At 46.6% G+C, this 22,291-nt stretch overlaps 1 protein-coding gene across 2 annotated transcripts in view; it reads left to right on the top strand.

The window, feature by feature from the left end:
• CALN1 (calneuron 1) overlaps nucleotides 1-22,291 on the top strand; it is a 581,567-nt gene that overhangs the window by 254,808 nt on the left and 304,468 nt on the right. For both annotated transcript variants that reach the window (XM_004380775.2, XM_023735306.1), the window contains exon 3: nucleotides 17,545-17,688. In XM_004380775.2, coding sequence (XP_004380832.1) covers nucleotides 17,545-17,688 — 144 coding nt within the window. The remainder of the gene's footprint in view (nucleotides 1-17,544; nucleotides 17,689-22,291) is intronic.

The following is a 22,291-nucleotide window of genomic DNA, read 5'->3' as shown; positions in this document are numbered from 1 at the left end:
GTTCAACCTTATATACAGGCAGACACTTATATATACTGTACTTACATTATGCAGCTGACATGATATACAATGTATTTCTTACTGTGAATTAGAATAATATAAAAGGTTGTTTGTTCTAAGGGCTTTCCCTGGCTAGGGAACGGGTAAAAAAAAAATAATAAAAAATAAACCAGTTGCCATTGAATCATTTCGACTCATGGCAACCCCATCTATGTCAGAGCAGAACTGTGTTCTGTGGGGTTTTCAGAAGCAGATTGCCAGGCCTTTCTTCAGAGGCACTTCTGGGTGGGTTCAAACCACCAACCTTTTGGTTAGTAGCTGAGCACTTAACCATTTGTACCACTCCATATAACCAATTGCCACTGAGTCCATTCCAATTCATAGTGACCCTATAGGACAGAGTAGAACTGCCCCACATGGTTTCTAAGGCTGTAATCTTTACGGAAGCAGACTGCCACATAGAGAGTGGATAATGATGTGATAAGCAAATATATTTCCAGAGGGCTTTTGCTCTGAAGGGTCCCACTATGTGTGCTCTTTTGCTGCTTTTCATCTACCTTTTTTCCATGTGTCACTTAAGGGTGAGTTGGTGGTGAGCATCCTAACATCCCTCTTCACCAGGTGATATCCTGAAGCCTCTGGGTCACCAAGTAGGTCTTGAGCAGAACTGAAGACGGACCCAGATCAGGCTCTGGCTTGTCTTGAGCCTGTGCTCTGGTCTGTAGTTAGTCTTCTCACTGAGCATGGATTGATAGAATTCAAACAAGGCTGTATTACCTTTAAAAGTAATTTGCTCCTCATTAAAAAAATAAACTACACAAACAAATTAACAAACCTCATGTTTTTTTGGATCTTATAGTTGATCTTTGGTTGTAAGTGCTTTCCTTCCTCCAGCCCAGGATAAATTCCAGAGGTCAGGGAAAATAATGGGTTCCAGAATAATCCTCTATAGGAGGATAAAAGAAAAAAATCTGAGTCCCAACTGCTAAGCTTCCCTCAGCACCTCGAAACTACAGTTCAGTGTTGAAGGAATTCTTGAGCTCCAGTCCCACTGTGGGCTCACTGTTTGCCCTAGCTTTCCGTACTCAGATGTCCTGTTTGCTGTTGTAACTTTGTCTCCTGGGACCTGGTTCCCAGAACCTTGAATGGTGCCTGACATGTAGTAGGTGCCCAGGAAATATTTCTTGAAGTGAATTGAATTGAATAATCCAAAGATAAACTTAGTTAGCTTCAGGAGAGGATTCTCAAGACCCCAGGGAAGGATACGGTGGTGGGAGCCATGCCTGAGAGGCCCTCTCCCATCCCTCAATTCCAGTTGTCCCTGGGTTATTTCTGACTGTTCTTCTGGCCTCTACATCAGTGCCAACGCCACCAAATGATTTCGTTTTCTCAGATGCCAATTAGTCTCTCGTCTCAGGATGTTAACATTCACAGCTTAGGAACAGTGTGACTTAATGAAAAAATAATTATATTGATCATGACCATGTTTTTCACAGATGAATTCCACTCATAATTTGCTGCTTGTGGGCTCACTGTGTATTGCCTCATGTGCCAAATGATATGATTCCTACTTGCTTCCTTCAGCAATTTGCCTAATCTTCCCTGAGATGGTGCTGGTTGCCGTGTGAGAAATGGTTACTATTTGGGAAATCTCAAGGCTTCTCACCACAAAGCTGTCCATGATGTTCTTGAGTTTAATGGACCATGAGGGATGGTCCTTCTTAGGATAAACTACAAAGTCTCTGGGTGGTGCAAATTGTTCAGCATTCAACTACTAGGTTCGAACCCACCCAGAGGCTCCTCGGAAGATGGGCCTGGTGATCTGCTTCCATAAGGTCACAACCTTGAAAATCCTACTCACACACATGGAATCATCATGATTTAGAATTGACTCAATGGCAACGACATGATCACAGACAATAGGGACAAAAGACACAGTGTTCTGCGTGGAGATAGTCCTGGCCTGGAAGTCAGGAGGGCAGCTTACTCCCCATCCAAACCCCTGCTTCTCCCTTGTCAGGGGACCTCCCCACAGCCTTTTCTCCTTCACCTCCATTCACTACTTGGTTCATCCATGTATGGGGTAGGGGTGTTCCTGAGATATCCTCAGGGAAACACTCATGGTCCCATGATTACCTTGCAGGTCTTCATTAGACAGAAGCAGAATTGCCTACCTGCCATTGACGCCTCCTTTTTGGAATCAACTAGATCTTGAACTGCAGGAACTAGAGGCTATCGCTGGATGAAGGGCATATCTCACAGGGACTGGGTTTCTGTGCATGAAACTGATGTGAAATGGAGGACAGCAATCATGACCCTACCTTTTAGGAGGGCAACTTAGCAATCTGTTTTAAGTGCCTTAAAAATGTTCCTGCTCTTGGAATGTGTGGCTAATTGTCTCCACGAACTCCTTTGCCATGAGACTAGAAGAACTAGATGGTGCTGGCTACCATTACTGAACATTTTGGTGAAAGATTCTATAGAAGAACCCCGACCAAAAGGGAGAAAATGCAGAACAGAATTTCAAATTCTCATGGAATCTAGGCTTTCTGGATCCATGGAGGCTGGATGAACCCCTGAAACTATTGCCTGAGGTAATCCTTAGAACTTAAACCAAAAATATCCCCTGAAGTCTTCTTAAAACCAAACAATAGTTTAGCTTAACTAGTAAAAAATGTATGAATGACGTGGGGAAGGCGGCTGACCTCCTCTAACTTAACAAGAGGGAAGGAGAATCAAAACCAACAACAGCCTGCGGCTAATTCTTATGAGGCAGAGGTCAGACATGCCTTCTCTCTCTTCCCTCTTTACCAATTCCAGCACCAACCTTCCCTTCCATGGCACTCTACTTCTCTGCTGAGTTCGATAATTCATTGCAATGACCACACAGAACTCACAGACAATACTCACAATTATGGCGTTCATTAGGGAAGTAACAGGTTACAATTCAGGTTCAGGAACACTCAGGATACAGTTCTTCCATCAGGACAGCCTCTTCTCAGCCATGCTGGCAGGTACACCTTTCTCTGGCCCCTCGGGCTCATCCCTCCTCTGGCAAGTGTTACAAAGCTCTTTTAGCTCTGCTGATAGGTACCCAAAGGCACTCCACTCTACCAGTAAGCCTCCTGCCTGAAGGCATTCAGCTTTCTTGCTCTGTGGGCCAGAAAGCCCAACCATGCCATCTCCTGCTGGTCTCTCCTGCCACCATTTCTCTGCTATCACTTCTCACTGTCTTCAGTGTTACAGCTCTCTCTCTCTCTCTTTCGGTCTCCTGGTTCCAGGAGCTTCTCAGCGCAGAGGATCCTGGGTCCAAAGGACATGCTCCACTCTTGGCTTTTCTTCCTTGGTGGTGGTGAGATCTTCTCCTTCCTGCCTCCAGGATGGTGCATTTTAAGCCTAGTGGGATGGCAGAATTGACCAATACTTTTGTTAAGGTTCCATATACTTTATTTGTATGGCCCTATCCAATCAGTTGGGTGGGAATTACAAGACCGTGATGAGAAAGGCCACACAAAAGTGACCCTTGCACTGCACTTGAGCATTGAGTGCTCTTTTAAGAACTATCTATATGGGATCAAATTGAAAATGGCAACTTAAAAGTTTGGATAGAAAACCTAAGGGGCAGTGAGTTTATGTTAATGGGGAGGAACAGTCAGAAAAGGAGGGTGAGAATAGTTGCACAACTGGAAGAATGTGATCAATGTCACTGAATTGTACTTGAAGAAATTATTGAATTGGTGTGTGTCCTGCTATGTATATTCTCAACAATGACAACAAAAAATAAAATAAATTATTTTTAAAAAAGTTCTTGCTCTTGACCCTTTAATTCCACTCCTGGGAAATCATCATAAGGAAATGATCATCCAAATACATGAAGATTTATGTACAAAGATGTTCTGTTGCAATATTATTTAAAATTTGAAATTATTTAAATATTCAATCCCTAGTGGTGCAAATGGTTAACAAGCTCAGCTGCTAACAGAAAGGTTGAAGGTTCAAGTCTACCTAGAGGCAACTCAGAAGAAAAGCTTGGCAATCTACTTTCAAAAAATCAGCCATTGAAAACCCTGTGGAGCACAGTTCTGCTCTGACACACATGAGGTTGCATGTGTCAGAACTAACTCCACAGCAACTGGTTTTAGGAATCTGGTGAAATCAATTTTGTTATTCCTATATTACGGAAAACTACATAGGCATCACTATGAGTCAGAATCAACTCGATGGCAGTGGGTTTGGTTTGGTTTTTTTGGACATAGGCATCAAAAATAATGGTTGGATGAGTAGTTAACATATGGAAAATGATAGTGTGTTAAGTGAATTAAAAATGATATCCTAACTTAGTTAAAAATATTTGTATAGAAAAAAGTTTGGAATAAAATGCCTTCATGTGTTAACAATGGTTACTGCAGACTGGTCAATTATAGATAATTTTTTTCTTTATACATTCCTGGGATTTTTTCATAATAGAAGCCCTGGTGGCACAGTGGCTAAGAGCCTGGCTGCTAACCAAAAGGTCAGCAGTCTGAATGTACCAGCTGCTCCTTGGAAACCCTGTGGGGCAGTTCTACTCTGTGCTGTAGGGTTGCTATGAGTCACAATCGACTCAATGGCAATGGGTTTGGTTTTCTTTTTTTTTTCATAATAAGCATGTTGTTGTTAACTGCTTTTGAGTTGGTCCCCAGCTCATGGTGACATCATGTCTTGCAGAGTAGAACTGCTCCATTGGATTTTCTTGTCTGTAATTTTTATGGAAACAGTTCACCAGGGCTTTCTTTCATGGAGTCTCTGTGAGGGTTTGAACCACCAATCTTTAGGTTAGCAGCTGATGGCAAACTACTTGTGCCACCCAGGCTCTGTAATAAGCATGTTGTTATTGTGTGCTGTTGAGCTGACTCTGACTCATAGCAACCTTATAGGACAGAGTAGAACTGCCCCATAGGGTTTCCAAGGCTGTAATCTTTACAGGAGCAGATCACCAGGTCTTTCTCCCATGGAATGGCTGGTGGGTTCGAACTGCTGACCTTTCAGTTAGCAGCAGAGCACTTAACTATTGCACCACCAGGGCTCCTTAAAATAGTAATCATACGTTAATTTATAACCTAAAAGATGTAGCATGTCCCGTGCAGGTCTCGTGTGGTCTTTTTCGGGGCAGACCCTTCGTGACCCTCCGCGGGTACAGCTGTTCCCCTACCCCCTTGCCCAGATGGGTCCAGAACCTTTAAGATGAGGTGAGCTGAGGCTAGATGCCTTCTTTCTCTCTCCTCACCCATCACCTGCCCAGAGGGGTCAGCACCCATTGAGACCCTCCCCTGATTCTCACTCTCATGCATATTCCAGTCTAATTTAATGGTTCTCCTTTCAGCCCTGCCTGAAGCAGCCAGCCAGCTGCTCAGCACCCCTGGCCAGATGGACTTTCATTGTTACTTTCTGTTCTAATTTGCTTTGTTCTTTGATGATTGGGGAATTTTCCATTAGCTTTAACCTACCTGGCATGCTAATATCAATTCAGCTTAACCTGTCTGCTTGCAAAATTTGGGAACAGCTAGAGCTTTGTTCTAGCTCCTAAACCCTTAGAAGGTTCCCAGCTTTCCAGTTACTTTGTGCCACCTTAGCTTAGCAAATAAATGATTATTTTTCATGACCTGGGATAGTTATTTCATCTTTGTCAGTATGGTTTCGCCCCCTAATAAGTTACTGACATGTTCGTCTTTCAGGATGGAGTTGACTTGATTTTTAATGAAAGCTGTGATTTAGACTATCTGGTAATGATAAAGGCCAGGAAGGGTGGGGGAGGGAACTGAGATACACAATCCGAGCATCATATCACATGGAGCATCCTTCTCTGAAGGTTTTTCCAACACTGCTCCCTCAGGTTAACAGGGCTCACCCTTTGGCAAGATGATCAAGGAGTATCCGGGGCCATGGAACACAGAGAAGTTTACAGATTTACAAGAGCCCTACCTAACACTGGCTTCTGCCCTGCTTAACTGTGTTCTGTCCATAGATCAAAGATACAGTGACCCCAAAATCAAACCCAAACAGTTGCCATTGAGTTGATTCCAATTTCCATCTCATGGCGGCCTCATCTGTGTTAGAGGAGAACTTCACTCTATGGGGTTTTCAGGGCTGCAGCCTTTCAGAAGCAGATCACCAGGCCTTTCTTCTGAGGTGCCTCTGGGTGGGTTCAAACTGCCAACCTTTCGGTTAGTAGCCCAGCGTTTAACTGTTTGCGTTAGGCGGGGACTCCATGCAGACAAGTCCGTACAGTGACTAGTCACAGGTTAATTCTTGCAGCGATGCTTTTGTGAAGGGACAGTCACTATTGGGAACTGTGTCCTCTGCAGGATACCTCCCAACAGGGGCCCTCACCTCCAGCTGAGGGACCCTGAGCACATCAGCTCTGCCCTTCCCTTCTCTTGCCGGTGCTGTGCCCTCTGCTGGAATGCCCTCTCTTCTGCATTGCCTCCAATTCTAAGCCTTTTCCAGAGTCTCTGAAATCTCACCTCCTCCCTGTATATTTTCACAGTGTTTTCTATTTCATTTTTCTGTTATCTAGCTCCTATGTGCATTGTCTTTTTTTCCTCAGCTAAATTTTAAGTCCTTTGATGTTGTTAGCTGCTGTTGGATTGGCTCTGACTCACAGCGACCCCATGTACAACAGAATAAAGCATTGCCCGGTCCTGTGCCATCCTCATGATCGTTAGTATGCTTGAGCCCATTGTTGTGGCCACTGTGTATTTTGAGTGTCTTCCAATCTAGGGGGCTCATTTTCCAACACTGTATCAGACAATCTTCTGTTATGATCCATAGGGTTTTCACTGGCTAATTTTCAGAAGTAGATGGCCAGGCCTTTCTTCCTAGACTGCCTTAGTCTGGAAACTGCTGAAACCTGTCCATCATAGGCGATCCTGCTGGTGTTTGAAATACTGGTGGCATAGCTTCCAGCATCACAGCAACGCACAAGCCACTACAGTACAACAAACTGACAGATGGGTTGCGGTTAAGTCCTTAAAGCCTCCAAAAATCCTTTGTGAAACAAGACTCCATTTGTACAAACTCATAAATAAAGAAATAGATACCACACAATACACATACAGGAAGTGCCTGTAGGGTTTGGATCTATTCATGCTTTAGCTGTTTGTGTCCCAAGCTAGTGTTCATTACAAGTCTGAGCCTCTAGTGGAAACACACAAAAAGGAGCATTTGTAGAAATAAATGGTGTCACATCTCAATTCACAAATACTATAACTGAGGATGCCTTAATCCTTTTAAATATGTGTCAAGAAAAAAAAAAAAAAGCCAGATAAAAAAAAGAATTATGCCTAGCAGGCCCACTAGACCTCCTGCCCTGTGCATCCATGTGGCCTGGCCCCAAGCCAGCTCTGTGAAATGTAGGACCACCTCCCCAGCCTTCTCTTCCCAGGACATTTCCCTTCCTTCTGGAGAGCCCTGACCCTTTGTGGGCTCCCCTGAGCTCTCACCTCCGTGCTTCATAATTATAAGACCAATTACTGTATTTGTGGACCGATTGAGTCTAATTAAATTGGAACTCACTCCCACGAAAACCCGTGTTGCGTTGAACCAGTGTTTTGTATGCAGTTGAAGCCCCTCTGTCCCTCCTTTTCCATTGTTATAGTATATGTGACATCACCTTTCTCTAAACTCCAGCAGCAAATTTCCAGCTGCTCACTGGACAAGGCCACCTGGCTGTGAATTCAAGGGCAGTGTGGCTCAAGGCCACTTCCCTTCCCTTCCCTCCCCCAAAGCCCCAGAGACTTCTTGAATCTTCTCTCAGTTAATGTCGTCACTACTTAACCACATCACACAACTTCAGCATGATCGTCAAGTCCTCTCTCTCCCAGAACCCCCACACCTAAGCCCTCCCTAAGTGCCGTCCGCTCTGTCAGAAAAGTCTCTTGGACCTGGCTCCTTCCCTGCCTGTCCTCTGCTTAGGCTTAGCTCCATGTTCATCCCCTTGGATGGGCGTGGTAGCCTCCTGGTGGAGGTAATGGCGGCCCTGCCTCTCATCTCTGGCCACTTCAGTCTTGTTATGGTTAGTTGCCATCATGTCAGCTCCAACACAATGGAGCTGCCCGGTCGTACACCATCCCTATGATCGGTTGTGGATCACACCGTTGTGATCCATGGGATTTTTCATTGATTGATTTTTTGGAAGTAGATCACCAGGCCTTTCTTCCTAGTCTGTGTTAGTCTGGAAGCACCACTGAAACCTGTTCAGTATCATAGCAACACGCATGTCTCCACTGACAGATGGGTAGTGGCTTGTGCAGGAGGTGCACTGGTCAGGAATCGAACCTGGGCCCCCCGCATGGAAGGTGAGAATTCTACCACTGAACCATCAATGTCCTTACTCCAGTTTTAGCCACCCTGAAACCCTGATGCCAGAGCCATCTACTTAAAAGACTAATTTGATGCTTTTTAAAAAAAAAAAAAAATTAAAACCACTGAGAGCCCCTTGTAGCCTATAGCAGGGTTGGGAAACTATTTTAGGCTTTGTGGGTCAAATAGTCTCTGTCACAGTTACTCAAGTCTACTGGTGCAGCGCAAAAGCAGCCAGAGACAATACGTAAATGAATGAGCATGGTTACATTCCAGTAATACTTTATTTACAAAAAACGGTGGCAGGCCGGATTTGGCTCACAGGCCATCATTTGCTGACCCCTGGCTTACAGGATGAAGCCTGGATGGCTCAGAAGGTTCTTTGCAGTCTTGCTGTAGGCACTTCTCCACCCTTGTCTCTCAAAGTTTCCCAACCATGTGCAGCCCGGGCCTTGGCACAGTCTCCCCACTCTGCCTCCTTTCCCTTCCCTCCCTGCCCTTAGGATTCAAAAGCTTCAAGTGTGATCCCCATGATTCTCTCTCCCTCGTATGTACTTTCATGGGTTTGTATGCAGGCTTTTATTACTGCACTTGTCATTCTCTCTTATGACTGTCTGGTCACCTCTGTATATCCAGCTAGACTAGAAGCTTCTCACAGACTGCAGTTTCTTTTCCTACCCATGTATCTGACACAGCATGGGGCATATAATAGATAAACGCCCTCTCTTTGTAGAACGAATGGCTGTATCTATCATCTCTATATACATCTCTGTATCAATCTTCAGTGCTTGCCTTTCTCAGAGAAGCTGGAACCTGCTTCTCAATCTCATTCATCATTAACTCAGTCCCTGCCCTGTTATTTCCTTTAGATAAAGACCTCCAAGTTTGCATCTTATATTTTCCAGTACGCTTGCCTTGGTAGTTAATAGTTGCCTTGCTGAACTTCGTCTGTCTCCGAGTTCTACAATTTTTGAATGACATGCATCAACAGAATGCATCTTCTTTGTTAATAGAACCATCGCTTTATGTAATTTAAACCCACATTCTTCCTAAAGATACATCTCTGGGGAGAATAAACAGATTTTGCATCTAACAGGGATTGAGTTAGGGTAAACTGCTGTTTTTCATTACTTATTTGAGTTTGCAAATTAGCACTGTAAATTTCTGGTTTAAAATCAAGAAGGGTATGCATCAGGTTGTATCCTTTCACCATACCTATTCAATCTGCTGAGCAAATAATCTGAGAAGCTGGGCTATATGAAGAAGAACAGGGCATCAGGATTGGAGGAAGACTCATTAACAACCTCATCATGCAGATGACACAACCTTGCTTGCTTAAAGTGAAGAGGACTTGAAGCACCTTCTGATGAAGATCAAAGACCACAGCCTTCAGTATGGATTACACCTCAACATAAAGAAAACAAAAATCCTCAGAACTGGACCAGTCAGTAACATCGTGATAAAAGGAGAAAAGATTGAAGTTGTCAAGGATTTCCTGTTACTTGGCTCTGCAATCAACGCCCATGGAAGCAGCAGTCAAGAAATTAAACAACGGATTGCACTGGGCAGATCTGCTGCCAAAGACCTCTTCATAGTGTTAAAAAGCAAATATGTCACTTTGAAGACTGAGATGTACCTGACCCAAGCCATGGTATTTTCAATCTCCTCATACGCATGTGAAAGCTGGACAATGAATAAGGAAGACCGAATTAAGATATTGTTGAAAAATATTGAATATACCACGGACTGCCAGAAGAACGAACAACTCTGTGTTGGAAGAAGTACAGCCAGAGTGCTCCTTAGAGGTGAGTATGGCGAGACTTTGTCTGGTACTTTGACATGTTATCAGGAGGGACCAGTCCCTGGAGAAGGACATCATTCTTGGTAAAGTGGCGAGTCAGTGAAAAAGAGAAAGCCCCTCAACCAGATGGACTGACACAGTGGCTACAACAATGGGCTCAAACGTAGCAATGACTGTGGGGATGGCACAGGACCAGGCAGTGTTTCGTTGTGTTGTACGTGGGGTTGCTATGAGTCAGAACCGACTTGATGGCACCTAACAACAGCAACGCTGTAAATTTCAGCTGATTCTTCAAAGACAGAACACTAACCAGCTAAACCAGTTCCCATCGAGTCGATTCTGACTCATGGTAATTCCACGTGTTTCAGAGTAGAACTGTGCTCCATAGAGTTTTCAGCGGCTGATTTTTCAACAGTAGATCACCAGGCCTTTTTTCCAAGGCACCTCCAGGTGGATTCCAACCTCCAACCTTTCGGTTAGCAGCTAAGCATGTTAACCATTTGCACCACCCAGGGCCTTCTAGCCATTGCTGGCCTGACTGGTGCCTGAGGTCATCTGCAGCACATCTGAGTGATCTGAGAAATGAGCCTGTTTCAGGTGAGAGCTGTGCCTTCACTGTTGGTCTTGCCTGAATCAGTGGAGTCCTTATGGAGCCATCATGGGCCGAGGCCTAGTTCTCTGAGGACACTGGGTCTGGTTGCAGATGAAACTAGTGGTGGCTGCAGACATTGCTGAGAAAAAAGAGTTCCTGGCATGATGAGAAGTAGCTCTCGTGGACTGTAGAACAGGGTCTTTTCTACCCAAGGTCTCATTGGCTCAAGACCATCCCAAGGAACAGAGGCACAGATCCCTGTGGAAATGCAGCCTTTGATTCTGGAAGATTCCATCTGCAGAGAATGAATTCCTTCTTTCAGAAGACGTGTCTTACCAGGCCTCCTTTCATACCTCACACAGTGACAACTGGGCAGGCTCCTCTCACCATTCCAAAAGCCCCTTCTATGGCCCCAGGGGCAGCCAGGAGGCGGTCGGATTGCCATACTACTGCCTCGCATGCACGTGTCAAGTGAGACTGAATTAAAAAACGGAAGCACAGCGAGCTCAAGTCACCCTGGAGCACAAGAGACTTGAGCCCAAAGAAAGAATGACATCAGTCTTAGTTCCCTAGTGCTGCTATAACAGAAATAGCACAAGCGGGTGGCTTTAAAGAACAGAAATTTATTTTCTCCCAGTTCAGGAGGGTAGAAGTCCAAATTCAGGGCACTGGCTCTAGGGGAAGGCTCTCTGTGGTGGCTCTGGGGGAAGATCCTTCTGAGCCTCTGTAACCCAGCATCTCCTGGGTTCCTTGGCGATCTGCAAGTGGCATCTGTCTTCCTCATTTGTGCTTCCTGCTGTGTCTAAGCTGCTTTTTTTATAACTCCGAAGTGATTAGGTTTAGACCACACCCTACACCACTATGGCCTCATTAACATAACAAAAAGGTCCCAAGTGGCGCAGTCTGCCCTCCACTGCCACCCTAAAGATTGGCAATCAGAACCCACCCAGTAGTGCCTCGGAAGAAAAGGCTGGCAGTCTACTTCTGTTAAGATTACAGCCAAGAAAACCCTATGGAACTCAGTTCTACTCTGTAACAACAGTAATGTAACAAAGAAAACCCTCTTTCCAGATAGAATTGCATTCACTGTATAGGGGCAGGACTCCGACACGTATTTTAGGGGGACACAAATTCAATCCCTAACATCCAGTGAACAGCACATGGCATCCGTGAGTTGTTCCTGAAGACTCAATCTGCGGTCCCATGTCCCGAGGCTGGGAATCGCTCCGAGACCCTGGTGCCAGGAGCAGCCGCTGTGGCCCGAGGCAGAGAAGTCCTGCCTGCTCCAGCGTCTCCACTGGTTTTACGGGTTTCTCACACCCTGTTCTGCTATTAAAAATAAAATGGGGCCCCCATCACATGTTTCTCCCAAACTGCAAGACCCATTTCCTTCTAATAAGCTTCTGCTTTGCCTGGACTTTCCTGACCCTCCAGAGGCTCCATTATGGATTTCAAGTTTTCGACTTTTTTTCCCCTTTCTCTGCTGTTTTGAAAGAAAATGAAGTTAGTGAGGTTTGTCTGCCTCTGCAGACACAGAAAATTGCCCGACCTGGGAGCCGTTGTTGGGTGCTGTCGAATCAATTCCAGCCCATAATGACCCCATGTGGAAGAGTAGAACTGACCCATAGGGTTTTCTAGGCTGTAATCTTTACAGGTGCAGACTGCTGGGTCTTCCTGCCGAGGAGCCACTGGTGGGTTCGAACTGCTGACCTTTTGGTTAGCAGCCGAGCGCTTAACATTTTGCCACCAAGGTTCTAGGAACTAGATGTTCTGTGCAAACCGAGATGGACGGATGGCTCTGTCCTGCTCACCTGGGGCCACAGAACACAGAACCATGTACTGATAAGCGTCTGCTCTGTCTGGTGTTGTTCCGGGAAGGGCCAGCCTGGCCCCATGCTACAGACAGGGCACCCCGTAAGGGTCAGAAGTCTTGAAGGAGAAAGTCCCTCTTCTCAGGCCAGTTCTGGGGGTGCCCTCCATCTAAGATCTGCCTTGCCAAATCCTGTCGCCCAAGGGCAGGGCACTATGGCAGTGCCCAGGTACCAGCGGGGCTGGGGCTGGATGGGGATGGGGGAGGAAGGCAGAACCACCAAGGCCCTCATCTCCCAGCCACGTTCTCAAGCACCCCCCAGCCAGGCCTCTCTGGGCTGTCCAGTGTAAGGATTTGGGTTGGAGGTCATGGATGAGATCTAGGGTTTCCAGGGGGACCCCAGGAAAGAGGTGGGGTCCTGTAAACAAAAGGGGACCAGCCTGTCTGGGTCATAGTAACAGTCTAGGGAGTTGAGGATGGAGTCAGAAGGGCCAGAAGTGGAGATGCTGCCTTGGCCACGGAGGGTACTGAGAGCTAGGGCCAGCGCTCAGCCGGCAGGTGGCCGTCCACTGACCCAGCATCACCTGACGTTTTCTGCTGTTGCATCACATGAGTCAGCCACAATGTAAAACCCTGCTGCAGAGGCTGGGAGGAGGGCCAGCCCCACCCATTTTCCAGATGGGGAAGTTGAGGCTGAGAGAGAAGCCTGCCAAGGTCTCAGGGCCGGGGCCAGAACTGCGGGGGCTCACTCCCACTTCAGGAAACCCGCGCTGCCTCCTCCTGCCCTTCCGCCTGGGGACCCTGACTCCACTGCATGTGGCCGCAGTCGCTGCTCCTTGCTGTGCTCCACGGCTACAAGCTGAGCAGCCCACTTCTCAGACCCCTTGGGACTGGCCAGGAGAGCACATGGCTGCCTCCGATTTGTAATCGTGGGCTTGTTTCGATACAGGAAAATCTAAAAAATTCAGACAAACCCCTTGGTTCAGAAATTGGGCTGGACTGAAATTTGTTTCTGTGCCATTAATGGAAAAAAAACAAAAGAGGGTTTTGAGGGACAGATTAACAGGGTGGGTAATAGAACACAGGCCTCCTGTACTTCCCTTAAACATGTTAATGTTAACGGCATCCACAGATCTGAAGAAAGGAAAGCTAGAAAGGACTTTGAGGATCACCGCGGCCAGCCCAGCTCATTTGCCACATGAGCAAACTGAGGCCTCCGGCGTTGGCTGGACACGTAATTGGCTATTATGCCTGGCCGGGAGCCGAGGGTCCCGAAGCACAGGCTGGGCTTTTCTTAGCTGGAGCCCACTTCTATTCACAGAGAGCATTCAGTGTGCTGAATTCATATTAATAATGAATTTGCTGATAATACATGATCCGTATCTATTCAGACCCACCATCCACTCAACACCCGGCTACCTAGCGTGCCCACTGGGCTATGAGTGGTGAATAGACAGAGATGAATGAAATGCATAAGGAGCTTGCAGCTCAGTGGGGAAGCCAGATTTGTACGCAGTCACTGTATTTCAGGATGGGCCATGCTAGGTGCTGTGTGGGAGGGATACATGAACTGCTGAATGGTCAGGAAGGGAGATAACTTTGGCTGTGGTGAGCAGAGACGTTTCTGTGGAATAAGGCACCTGGCTTGACCTTGAAGGATGCTTTCTCTTCTCTCCCTCCAGTTTCTCCCATTTGTAATGGAAATGTCTACCTGTGTCTGTCCCACCATTGTACTTTGGAAGCAGATAACTTGTAGTCTAGACTCACAGGTTCACAGATGAAGAGGAATTTTACCCCAGGGCCGAATACCTCTAGAGTCTCACTCATATTTGATTTAGATGCTTCAGAAGATGAGATTTTGGACTTGGAGTTAAGACTTTTGGGGTGATGTGATGGAGTGAGTGTGTTTTGTATATTGAAAGGACATGAATTTCACTGAATTGTGTCCCCCAAAAATATGTGTTGTAAATTGTATTATACCTGTGGTTGTAATCCCATTTGGGAATAGGGTTTTTTTGTTATGTTAATGAGGCGATATTAATGTAGGGTGTGTCTTAAATCAATCTCTTTTGAGATACAAGAGAGCAGATTAAGGAGGCAACCAAAAAAACGAAAAGCAGAGATGGGAGAAGACAGATACCAGGCCACATGAGAACCCCAAGGGACCAAGAAACAGAAGCTGAAAAGAGACAGGGGCCTTCCCCCAGAGCCAATAGAGAGAAAGCCTTCCCTTAGAGCCAGCTTCCTGAATTCGAACTTCTAGCCTCCTACACTGTGAGAGAAAACATTTCTGTTTGTTAAAGTCACCCACTTGTGGTGTTTCTGTTATAGCAGCACTAGATCACCAAGACAGGGTTTGGAGAGGTTAAGGGGAAGGGAAGGTGTTTTGAATGGAAGTACTGGCTCGGGATAATGTAGTAGGCTGGATGTTGTTGTTGTTAACTGCCACTGAGTCGGTCCCCAACTCGAGGAGAGCCCATGTACAACAGAATCAAACCATCGTGATCCATAGGGTTTTCACTGGCTGATTATCAGCAGTAGATTGCCAGGCCTTTCTTCCTAGTCTGTCTTAGTCTGGAAGCTCCTCTGAAACCCGTTCAGCATCATAGCATCCCACAAGCCTCCAGTGACAAGCAGGTAGTGGCTGTGCATGATCTGCATTGGCCAGGAATCGAACCCTGATCTCCTGCATGGAAGGCAGGAATTCTACCACTGAACCACCACTGCTCCCTAGGCTGAATAATGGCTCCCAAAGATGTCAAGTCCTGATCCCTGGAACCTGTAAATGTTACCTTGGAAAAGGGGCCTTTGAAGACGTGATTAAGGAGCTTGAGAGGGGGAGATTATTCTGAATTATCTGAGGGAGCCGTAAGTGCAATCACAAGGGTCTTTATAAGCGGACAGGAGAGGTGGAAGCAGAGATTGCAGTGGTGTGGCCTCCAGCGAAGGAGTGCCAGCAGCCACCAGAAGCTGGAACAGGCAAGAAATGGATCCCCCCAGAGCCTCCAGAGGGTGTATGGCCCTGCAGACGCTTTGATTTGGGCCCCGACCTGTTGCCATCGAGCCGATTCTGGCTCATAGTGGCCCTATAGGACAGAGTAGAAGCGGCTAATGGATTCGAACTGCTGACCTTTTGGTTAGCAGCCAAGCGCTTAACTACTGCGATACGGTGATACTCATTCTGGGCTTCTGGCTTCCAGAACTGTGAGAGAATAAGGTTCTGCTGTTTTAAGCCCCTCAACCCCTCACCCCTAGTTTGTGGTAATTTGGTGTGGCAGCCACAGGAAACTAGTACACAGAGGAAAGCATAGAGCCTGTTTGGAAAATGCTGTGTAGTTGGAGGTATTTGCCACAAGTTTAGTCAAACACTTAGAGAGGAAATAAGAAATAAGAATAGGCAATGGGTTGGGGCCGAGTGTCTTGTATTATTAGTTTGAAGAGTTATCAAAAGTTTCCTGTGTGTATCTTGCCTTCCTGATTCAAAGCTAGGGCTTTGGAGAACTATATGCCCGGTGCCTCATTTTTCCTTTCTCTGTGTTGCTTAATACTGTGCTCCTCAGGTAACATAGGGGGTACTTGTTGAATGGCAGGCTGCATGTTGGCAGCTGCCACGGCTGGGCTTGTGCTGAGCAGGGTTTATTGGTGAAAAGTCAACGCTGGTCTAGGTCTGGTGCTTAGATAGGAGTGCAAGTCTCCCATCTCCAGACCGTGGTCTCCAGCTTCCCATGCCTTGCCTCTCAGGGGTGTGACGGGTAGGAAATCCCCAGTCAGGCCAGGGCTAACAAGCACATGAGCTCTGGAGGTCGTGGCTCTGGATGGAGTTCCCGGCCACTCTGGTTTGGGGAAAAAGGGCGGGAGAACACCTGCTGAGCAAAATGGATCTTTCTGGTAGCAAAGTTGTTTTCCGCAACCCGAGAGAGAGTGATTAAAGATGCCGCATGGGCTTTTCTGACACTCTTATTGATCTGAGGTTGTTTATAGCCATAAAACAACTGTAAATTATAGGACTTTTTGAAATAGAATCAGCAGGATACTTAGCGCCGATCCTCCTGTGGGGCTGAGGACGGCAGCTCCGACAGCAGCAGGGGGCTGAAAGAGAATTCTGCAAAGGGGAATCTCATTCTTGTTCGCTCCAAATGGCCAAAGTTAAGGGGCTGTTTTCTTCTCACAGCTGAAACCTCATCCTCAACCTTGATCAGAAAAGATCCTTGGTTAAAGCTATTTTCTGCTGAGACCGATGCCTAACTGTGTGTCTACCACCGTGTTTAAAGATACTCACGGCCAGTTACCTCCTCCTTCTAAAGCGGTTTCTCTTTCATTTGCTCTTTTCTTCTTCCTTTCCCTTCCCTACCTGGCCCTACTCTTTCCTTCCTTTCCCTTTTTTCTCCTTTCTTTTCTTTCTCTTCCGGCTTCTTTTTTATCTGATTAAGGAGTCCCTGGGTGGCGCAGATGGTTAAGCACGGGGCTACTGACCAAGAGGTTGACAGTTTGAATCCACCCAGAGGTGCTGTGGAAGAAAGGCCTGGTAATCTCCTTCCTAATAAAGCAGCCAGTGAAAACTCTATGGAGCACAGTTCTACTGTGAAACACATAGGGTTGCCCCAAGTTGGAATCGACCGGGTGGCAGCTGGTTTTGGTTTTGTTTTTACCTGACCAAGGGCTGTAACACCTACTATTTGTAAAGCAGTTAGGAGCCATCGGTAGTAGACCAACCAAGAACCAGTGCCGTCCCGTTGAGTCCAACTCATGGCGACTCTGTGTGTGTCCGAGTAGAACTGTGCTGCATAGGGTTTTCAGTGGCTGATTTTTTGAAGTAGATCACCAGGATTTTCTGCTGAGGCACCTCTGGATGGACTCGAATCTCCAACCTTTCTGTTAGCAGGTGAGCGTGTTGACTATTTGCACCAGCCATGGACACCTATAAGTAGACAGTCACCAATCATGTCGGTGCAGTAAGCCAAGCCACGTGACCTTTGGACTTTCTCTGCTTCCCTCTTGTAGAAATCCGTGAGGCCTTTCGGGTTCTGGACCGAGATGGGAATGGCTTCATCTCCAAGCAGGAGCTGGGCATGGCCATGCGCTCGCTGGGGTACATGCCGAGTGAGGTGGAGCTGGCCATCATCATGCAGCGCCTGGACATGGACGGTAAGACTGGGGCGGCGGCTGCTCCTGAGACAAGCCCCTGACTCAGCAAGGAGACTTTCGCTTTGAGTCAAAAGACGTGGGTTCAAGTCTCGGTTATTCTCAAGGGATGGAGACTCCGACTAGAGGAGGGTTTGCAAAGAGCATTCCATGGCACTCAAGGGGACTGCACCGATGGTTCTGGAGCTGCTGCAGAGGGTGGGGTGGAGAAGGGGGCCTGGCTGGTGGAGCCCCAGCCTCCTGTCTTTTCCCAGCCAATGCAGCTCCTTTGTCTTCTTTTTTAAAACAGCTTATTGAGATGGAATTCACATATCACACAGTTCACCCATTTAAAGTGTATAATTCAGTGGCTTTTAGTATATTTAGAGATTTGTGTGACCATTCCCATAATTTTAGAGCATTCTCATCATCCTTGAAAGAAACCCTGAACTCTTAGTTGTCACATCCGACTCTTCCCCTCCAGCCCTAGCCAACCACTTGTTTTCTCTATAGATTTGCCTTTTCTGGACATTTCATGTAAATGGAATCACACAATATGTGCTCCTTTATGACTGGCTTCTTTCACTCAGCATAATGTTTTCAAAGTTCACCCATGTTGTAGCATGTATCAGTACTTCATTTCTTTTTATTGCCAAATAATATTCCATTGTATGGATATATTAGTTGCCTTTGAGTCGATTCTGACTCGTGGCGAGCCCATGTGTGTCAGAGTAGAATTGCTTTCCATGAGGTTTTTAATGACTGATTTTTTTGTAAATAGATTGCCAAGCCTTTCTTCAGAGGCACCTCTGGGTGGACCTGAACCTCCAACCATTAGATTAGCTGCTGAATGCTTTGCCATTTGCCACCCAGGGACTCCATCGTATGGGTGTAACAGCTCCTTTTTTTTGTGTTGTATATACTGAATTTCTACGTACTGCCTCATTGGGGAAAAGGGTTTCGCTGCTTTTAACATGTTCTGAGAAACTTCTGCATTAGATAATGCTAAAGGCTCTTTCCTGCTCTAAAACCCTCAGGGTCCGTCCCAAACCAGTTGAGCATAAAGTATAGACCAAGTAAAATGAACCAGGAGGTGGAGCTGGAAAGTCTCTTTGAAGGAACAGACAAAGATGATGGTGGGAGATGTTTGCTCAGCCTGCAGGCTCATTTGGAGAATGCGACTCTCTTCTGTTGTCTTGCTGGACCTGTTGGAAGGATGGTAAGAAGGGTGACAGTGTGGCGAGTGAACCCCAGCGCCAGAAACCAAGTGCATCTGTAGACAGTTATTTTCTCATCCACAAGAGGATGTTCTGTCAGGGGTATTGAGTGTTATGCGCAGTCCCAGCCTTGTCATTACAACTCTGATTGATCGTGGCTCACCAAGCCATTGCGACCCGACTTGACCTTGCTTTGTATTTTAGAGGTGCTTCTGAAAAGCTGCAGCAAAACACACATTCTGTAGCAAACTATCTCTTCTGTTGACTTCCATCATCATTTCAGACATACATATTTAAAAAGAGAGTCTCTTCCTTAAAACAATAAAAATCTTAATATGGAATTAAGAAGTTTTTGTGCTTTTGATCTCCTCCCACAATTCCTATAATAAAACTTAGTCAAATGGACTAAAAGCAAGTGGAATTAGAAAATATGCAATAAGAAAGAGCAGAGGCCGTTGTGGGCAGGTGTAACGTATTAGTAGTTCAGTGGCAGAATTCTGGCCTTCCATGCAGGAGAACCAGGTTCAATTCCAGGCCAGTGCACTTCATGCACGGCCACTACCCATCTGTCAGTGGAGGCTTGCGTGTTGCCAGAGTGTCACGCAGGTTTCGGCAGAACTTCCAGACTGAGATGAACCAGGAAGAAAGGCCTGGCAATCTACTTCTGAAAATCATCCAGTGAAAACCCTGTGGATCATAATAGTCCAATCTGCAACTGATCATGGGGATGAAGCAGGACCAGGCAGGGTTTCGCTCCATTGTGCTTTAGGTTGCCATGAGTCGGGGGCCGACTTGACAGCAGCTAACAACAGCGACTTTGTGGGGAGAGTTGGACCTATGAGATTTAGGGATTTTCATCAAAGTCTATCCTCATTCTTTGCATATTCATTCACTGGACATGGGCATATTATTGCAAATCTGCCCCTATTCCATGGGAGCTTGGAGTCTCCTGGGCAATCGCATGGTAACATTGCTGAAAGTGCACACCAGGACTCAGGTAAAAGCTCCCTCTGTGGATGCACTTTCAGAGATTTCAGATTTCACCAGTTTATCTGCAGCTTATCAAACTCAGTTACCAGTGCTGAAGGCAGCCCTTACAAGCACATCTTGTAGAGAATTTCTGTTAGTGTTCCTTTAACAAAGCCCCAAAGATTCAGCTGTATCAGTGGTAAGCCATCAAGTTGTCGTTGTTGTGAGCTGCCATGGAGTTGGCCCCCACTCATGGTGACCCCATGCATAACAGAACAAAACGCTGCCTAGTCCTGCACCATCCCCATGATCAGTTGTCGATTGGACCGTTGCGATCCATGGGGCTTTCATTGGCTGGTTCTTTGGAAGCAGACCACCAGGCCTTTCTTCCTGGTCCATCTTAGTCTGGAAGCTCCACTGAAACCTATTCAGCATCATAGCAACACGCAAGCCTCCAATGACAGATGGGTTGTGGCTGTGCATGAGGTGTATTGGCCGGGACTCGAACCTGGGTCTCCGGTATGAAAAGTGAGAATTCTGCCACTGAACCCCAATGTTCCCCAACCCATTGGGTAAAACACATTGATTTCTTTGTGAAGTGCGGCTTCCTTGAAGTTTCATTTTGTTGCCTACAAAATATTTACAGTATGTAGAACATAAGAAAATAATGCAGCAGCGGAAGCAAAAAGAATTGCTTCCCTGCAGTTATTGAAAGTGTGCAAAGAGGTCATTGAAAACTTCCCCCTCTGAGGTTGGTTTCTGTGAAGATGCTGGTACGTGAAGTTCCCAGGGTACCAGGTTCTGGGTCTGGATGGATTGGACATTTTTCTGAGCTCAGGCAATGGCACTCTGGTGGCCTCTTGATGGGGCCTTTTGAGCTGTTCTGTTAAAAAGAAAAAAAAAAAAAAATCAGATTCTAATTATATCCTTCCTTGCTAGCTTCTGTAACTGGGGATCCTCTATAGAGATCTGGCCCTACCTAATTAAGTTTCTCTTTGGGGCGAAACATGTGGAGAGGCAGAAATTTTTACGGGGATGATGCCAACAAAAACAAGAGTGTTTGGAGCAGGGCTTAGAAGTCTTAGCTCTACGAAGACCTGGTCTCCTGGCCAACAGACCATGGTACCTGGGGGCCACAGGAGGGGTAGGGCTCCGGCCCTCCCGCCGGGCTTATTAGAAGCAATCCTGGTCCACACACAGCTCTTCTTCCTGGGCTCTCGGCGGTTTGCCCAATGGTGAGGTCATCCCTTCTGCCCAAGGTTCAGCTAGAATTAGCCTGAATGTGTCTGTGCAAGCCAGGTCGGCACATGAGGCTTTCATTAGGGGCTCCTTGGAGTGGGCTGCACTGCTGACTGCACATGTAATAGTAACCTGCCTGGATTAGGGCGCTCGCCTGGATTTCCTGTACCCGCACTCCACAGGAGCCAGACAATCCCTGCATGTGTGTGGACCTTGTCTTCCAGAGGACAGAATGGAAGACAGGCAGTGGGGTCCGGAATTGCTCTCCTGGCCTAAGGCCAATTTGCCCTCAGTGCTGGAACTGACTCTGTGTGTGTGTGTTACGTGGTTACATGCAGTTAAATACAAAGAACCAGAACTCCTGCCCAATGTGCACGGCTTCCTCTTCAACTCATTACTGCAAAAGTTCTTCCTTGGAACTTTCTCTTACTTCCACCTCTTCTTCATGCTCACAGGAGTCCTCAGCTGGAGCACACGAGCTGGCTACTAACCGAAAGGTTGGTGGTTTGAACCCACCCAGAAGCTCCTTGGAAGATAGGCCTGGCAGTCTGCTTCTGAAAGGTCACAACCATGGAAACCCTCTGGAGCACAGTTTTACTCTGCACGCATGGGGTCACCCTGAGTCAGAATCGGCTTGATAACAACTGGTTGTTGTTGTTTTTTTAATCCTTGTGTTCACTATTTCATTTCTTTTCCATCAGCCTCTGCAGCTAAGGTAGCTTTTCCCTTGCACCTTTGCTGCCAGGACTCATCTTCCTGGATGCTTTTCCCAAATATCTCCTCAGCCCAGACCCTGGAAGCCTGCAGCCCTTCTCTTCCAGGTTCCTCAGGTCATTTCAACCCTGGTGCCCTGAGGCGTCCATCCAAGTCATGACTCAACTTCTCTGCTATGCATCATAATCCTAGTTACGGGTCATCCTCGGAAGATATGGTGAAATAGTCACTCAAATAATCACCTCCAAGGCTTAGTTCTCTAGAACCAGGTTGAGAAAGACTGCTTAAATGTAACTATGGCCTCTGACACCAAGCCCCCCTGCCCCCGACTCAGCTGCTGGGGCCCCTCAGAGCTTCCTGCATCATTCACTGGGGAGGAAAGATTGGGTATCTTCAGGACCCAGGGGATATTGTTGACGGCTGTCTGCATTTTCAGTGGTTTAATCAACCATGACACTGTGGTCATCTTCAACGAATGCAGCTGGCTT

This window comes from Trichechus manatus, unplaced genomic scaffold (assembly GCF_000243295.1).
Source record: "Trichechus manatus latirostris isolate Lorelei unplaced genomic scaffold, TriManLat1.0 scaffold00077, whole genome shotgun sequence".
NCBI classification, from domain to species: domain Eukaryota; kingdom Metazoa; phylum Chordata; class Mammalia; order Sirenia; family Trichechidae; genus Trichechus; species Trichechus manatus.
Note: the sequence above shows the minus strand (reverse complement) of the source record. Positions and strands in the feature narration are given on the sequence as shown.